This window comes from Solanum tuberosum, unplaced genomic scaffold (genome assembly GCF_000226075.1).
Source record: "Solanum tuberosum cultivar DM 1-3 516 R44 unplaced genomic scaffold, SolTub_3.0 scf00436, whole genome shotgun sequence".
Taxonomy (NCBI): domain Eukaryota; kingdom Viridiplantae; phylum Streptophyta; class Magnoliopsida; order Solanales; family Solanaceae; genus Solanum; species Solanum tuberosum.
The window spans coordinates 453040-458199 of record NW_006239373.1 but is presented as its reverse complement, the minus strand read 5'-3'; the positions used below and the strand labels follow the sequence as shown (position 1 = coordinate 458199).

The 5160-nt window shown below is 30.4% G+C and overlaps 1 protein-coding gene across 1 annotated transcript; it reads right to left on the bottom strand.

Moving 5' to 3' along the window:
- Positions 1–72: 72 nt before the first annotated feature.
- On the bottom strand, positions 73–1416 carry LOC107058169 (uncharacterized; the record flags this gene model as incomplete). Its single annotated transcript, XM_015303547.1, has 3 exons — positions 1212–1416; positions 777–1131; positions 73–490 (listed from the first exon to the last, which is right to left on the bottom strand). Coding segments are annotated over exons 1-3 (978 nt in total), but the record flags the coding sequence as incomplete, so codon positions are not given.
- Positions 1417–5160: the final 3744 nt, after the last annotated feature.

Genomic DNA, 5160 nt, shown 5'->3' with positions numbered 1-5160 from the left:
AGGAAGATTCCAAAATTCTTCAGCTGGCACTGGATAGATTGGATCTGCATATGCAAGTATATATGACTCTACCTTATAATACGGAGAAGAGTACTCATAAATCATCTTGCCATATTCATCTCCAAATTTGTGTCTGAGCGCAGCCATAGCATGTTGACAGGGTATTTTATCCAAGTCAAACTCTCGACACGAACATATTTTACTTCGAAGATGGACCATTGCGATTCCATTGTCCGCGGTGACGCTGAAGGTGTCTTCATCAATTTGATGGACCAATAATTTATTTCCCAGATTCTTATTAGCCATTATTTTAGTTTCAGCTAAAGGAACGAAGGTGGTTTTTAACTTGGCGTATGCCATTCTTCTCTTATGAAATTTTTCCGACCATCTCTTGCTTATATCATTGAACAAGGCAATAATGGGAAATTCTCTTGCTTCATTGAACATTGCATTAACAGACTCAGCAATATTTGAGGTCAATACATCATATCTGAAATATAAAAATTCAAAAATATCAAAAATTAAAATACAAACTATTGCAGATTTTTAATAACTATTGTAGTTTTGAAAACAACTGTTTTTAATGTCCCACAACTTCTGCAGCTGATGAAACAACTATGAAAGTTGTCCAACAACTATAATAATTGTTCTAACGACTATAATAATTGTCCCAACAACTACAATAATTGTTCGAACAACTATACTAATTATTCCAACAACTACAACAATTGTTAGAGACCTGCAATATTTATGTTTGAACTAGTAAGAAAGATTACCTGTTTCCTGGAAAATATGTTCTACTCCATTTGTGAAACCCAACATTCTCAAGATAATCAGCGACCTCCGCATTGATAATTCGGATTTGTTCAAAATGGTCATGGAACACATCTCTCCGATATGCTTTTGTTGCATGGTAATAATGTCCAAGAAAAGCTCCACAATGAAATTTTTTACGGGCATTTTCACCAAGATGCCTCGTGCAACATCCATGGTATGCTTCAGAGTAAAATTTTGATAGTGTTTTTTCTATGCTTGGATGCCTATCAGAAATAATGCACAACTCTGAAGTATCAGGGACTATGTCCAACAATTTCTCAAAAAAGTACTCATACGCGGCATCACATTCCTTATCTACTATACAAAATGCAACAGGAAAAACATGATTTTCTGTATCCTGTGGACAGCAGACAACAAAACTCCATCGTAACTACCTCTTAAGAATGTTCCATCAACGGCTAAAACTTTTCTCATATGCACAAACCCCATAATCCAAGCTCCATAAGATGCAAAAAAATATTTGAACCTTCCCTTGTCATCAAGCTTTAACGATGTCTTGCTTCCTTCATTTATAGTCATAAGCATATGACGATAACCATCTAGAACTGCATATCCGTGCTCCGGTGTCCCACTTATCATAGCCTTTGCTATCTCACTGCTTTTTCAACACTTTCAGTAACTAATCTTGCAGCCCAAATCTGCTTGCACTATATTTTTTATGTATTTTGTGGAGGGACCTTTTCCATTCAAGTAATTAGGTTGTATGTATTCTGCAATGACATCTGCTGAGGCATGTGGATGATGACTTGTAAGGTGTTGTGCCCCACATGAGTGAATGTTGCGATACTTTGTAATTTCAAATCTATTACAACTTTTAAGTTTTGTAGCTCGCAACCACCAATCACAATTCTGATCTACACATCTAGCACAATATACATCTTTAGAACTCTTCACAGATTTGAATGTTTGATCTTTCTTCACGGAAGCAAGCTTCAACAATTTAGTTAATTCTTGCTTGTCCTTGAAAATTTTACCCTTATAAAAATCGGTGCTGTCATCATCTGTGTAGCGGCTACCTTGTGTTGATATCGAATGTAGTGAAGCTTCCTCATTTATAGGAATATCCATTGTAACAGGATGCTCTTCATCATTTACAACTGAATTTGTAGTCTCTATAATCTTCTCAACCACAGATATCCTTAAAATTGGCCTACTTTGATCATCCAAAAAAAATCGCAAATCAAGATCGTTTCTTATCCTAGAAGGAGCTCCTTTTTGCTTTTCAATAAAGCCAAGCATGTAACTAATAGAGAGATCATTTTTATCACAATCTAATTCAAACCTAGAAACAATGATGTCAACCAATTCATCGTACGTAACATTCTCGCTTATCTTTATCGGTACTGTCTCTCGGCCCTTCGAACGCCAAGTATAACGAGTAGGATTCTCCACCCATTCACCATGTAAATCAACTCCTATTATTATATGGTCTTCCATAGAGGGAAACAATACCTGGAGACATCACAAGTAAGACATTCATCAAAGAACTGCAAAATTGCAAAAGAACATTGATTACTTGTTTTACATCTATTTAGTTACCTCACAACTATCAACAATTGGCATAAAAGTTTAGTAGCTTTGGAGACTGCTATAATTCTTCAATTATTTATTTCAACAATTAATACTTTGCCCACAATTATATTACTTGTCCTAAAAACTAATCCGTTGACCAACAACTGAACACAACTGTCAAACAACTGCAGTAGTTGTTGGGAAAACTTCTATAATCGTCCGATAACTACAAACAGTTGTTGGACAACTTCTATAATCGTCCGATAGCTATAGACTGTTGTTAGACAATTTCTATATTTGACAGAGATGTTTATTTATTTCTACAAACAACTTCAGCAGTTGTCCAGACAACTACGAAAGTTGTTGGCTAAAATAATCAAATTAGATTTAATAAACCTAGCTGAAGAATGGACACAAAGTAATTTTTATACTTATCAATAATGCTCTTTTGAGTTAATTTCAAGATCAAACGGAACCAATGCAATGCAAAAAGTTCAAAAAATTAAGATTTTCGTTGTAAAAATCATTATAGTAGCTTCATTTTTGTATATGATTGTTGTGATATGAATTGTACTTATTATGCTGGTTTATTTATAGTATATACTTAGGTATATAAATAGATTAAAATAGCTTACATTGTTAATTTTATGTGTTATCCCTTTATATGTTTTTACTATATATGTTATTGTCTTTAATTTATCTAAAAAAAAAATTAAAATTTGCATGACTTTATAACTTAATTTATTGTGTTACTCTTTTTCATAAATCTAACAGATTGAGAAGATATTTCAAGAACAAGTAAAAAGGTTTAAGTCAACCTTTTAAATTCATAATTTTTGTTATATTTTTAATTTAATTATTGTTATTATATTATTATTATTATTATTGAGATGCATTCTTTTTCTAATCAGAAAATACTTGTCTACTTAAATTTGGAAAAGATTACGAAATAGGAATATTTTCTATTTTATTAGGAATTTTTTTTATCGTTATGGGAAAGAAAATTCATAATGAGTTACTATAATATTATATATATGACCTATATTATCAATTTAAAAGCTACACAGAGTTATTCTATTTTAATTGTTGAAGTGAGATTTAGAAGAAATAAAATATATTTTCTACTTATTTATTAATTAAAGTAATTTTTAAAAGAAAATAAACAAGGATTGTGGTTCTAACAATGATATACTATAATTTATTAATATAAGAACATTTTTGTTTCATTAGGTAACATTTAACACTAAGGGGTCGTTTGATAGTTGGATAGAGTTATGCATGTATTAGTTATACAGGTATTAAAAACTTTCCTTTACAATTATATCCTTGTCCTTCTTTAACTCTGTATTTTTCCTTTGTTCATTTTTATTTAGACAACAATTTTGAAAGTCAATGTCTGGATTTGAGAGTCCTACTACGACTAAAGATACAATTTATTGAACAATTGTCGATATTCTTTCATCTCAGTTTCTTAGGCAGTTTTTTAGGAAGAAATAAAAATACTAGTCAGAATCTACTAATCAACCTTTCCTATCAAATGAGGACGTTCAAAAAATGACAAACTACATAAATTTCACTAGTTTAGGTCTTAATTACTAAGATTTTCACTAGTTTACAATATTACTTTCTCTACCATATTTTGTACTTAGGATATATGAGTCTGAATCCGCGAGATACATATATCTGTCAAATTTTAAAATCGAGATACATATTTTATTTATTTTAATTAATTGGTTGTAACATATTTCCTTAATTAGAGGAGTAATGAGAATTTTCAAAATACACAGATAATTAATTCTGAAAATTTAAATTAATTAAATTCCTTAATATAAGGCAGAAATCAAGGAATGTATTTATGTTTAATTAATTTCATTTTATTATTTTTTGAAATAATAAATTCATTAATATTATTAATAACAGACAAAAAAACATGTATATCTTGGTCATGTAATTTGATTAATTTCATTTTATTACTCTTAAAATAATAAATTCATTAATTTAATATATCTACTATCAATATATAATGTATCCAACAAACTAAACATTTAGATACATGAATATCATACAAGTACATTCATATGTATCATAAAAGTATCTAGAATTAATTTCATGTATCTATTTATATGATCTAATATTAATTTCATGTATCTATTTATATGATTTAATATTATTTCATGTATATTTTATATGTATAATTTGATGTATCAAGTATCAATTTCATACGTTATATCCAAAAATATGTATCTCAGATAAATACAAAAATAGTTAGATACATTGTAATAACATAACAAATATATATGATTATATTAAGATACATGATAGAAAATCTGATACATATGACAAGACTTGGATACATGACAAAACAAATTGTGTCAAATACATGTGTAAAATTCAATAATACGTAAATCTCCAATATATTCATTACATACATACACACTTACTAAGATACACCGATAAAAACTAGATACATATAATTATACCTCAATAATGTATCAGATACATCAATAATGCGTCAAATACATGCATAAATATTTGCCTATTGAAACTTTTCGAATACGTTCGTGAACCTGGACACATGAGGAGAGATTGTCCCCACCCACGTGTGTTAGATTCCACGCAGCAGCAGCAGTCTAGAGCAGTGGTACCCGCGGGGAATGGTAATAATGGGAGAGGACGTCCACAAGGTGGGCAAGGAGGTAATCAGCGAGGCCATGAAGGTAGAGGAAATGGTAATAGTAACGGAGGTAGGGGTATTATGATTGATGAAAGAAATCGTAGACAATGAAAATTGACAAACCCAATTTTGGCCGA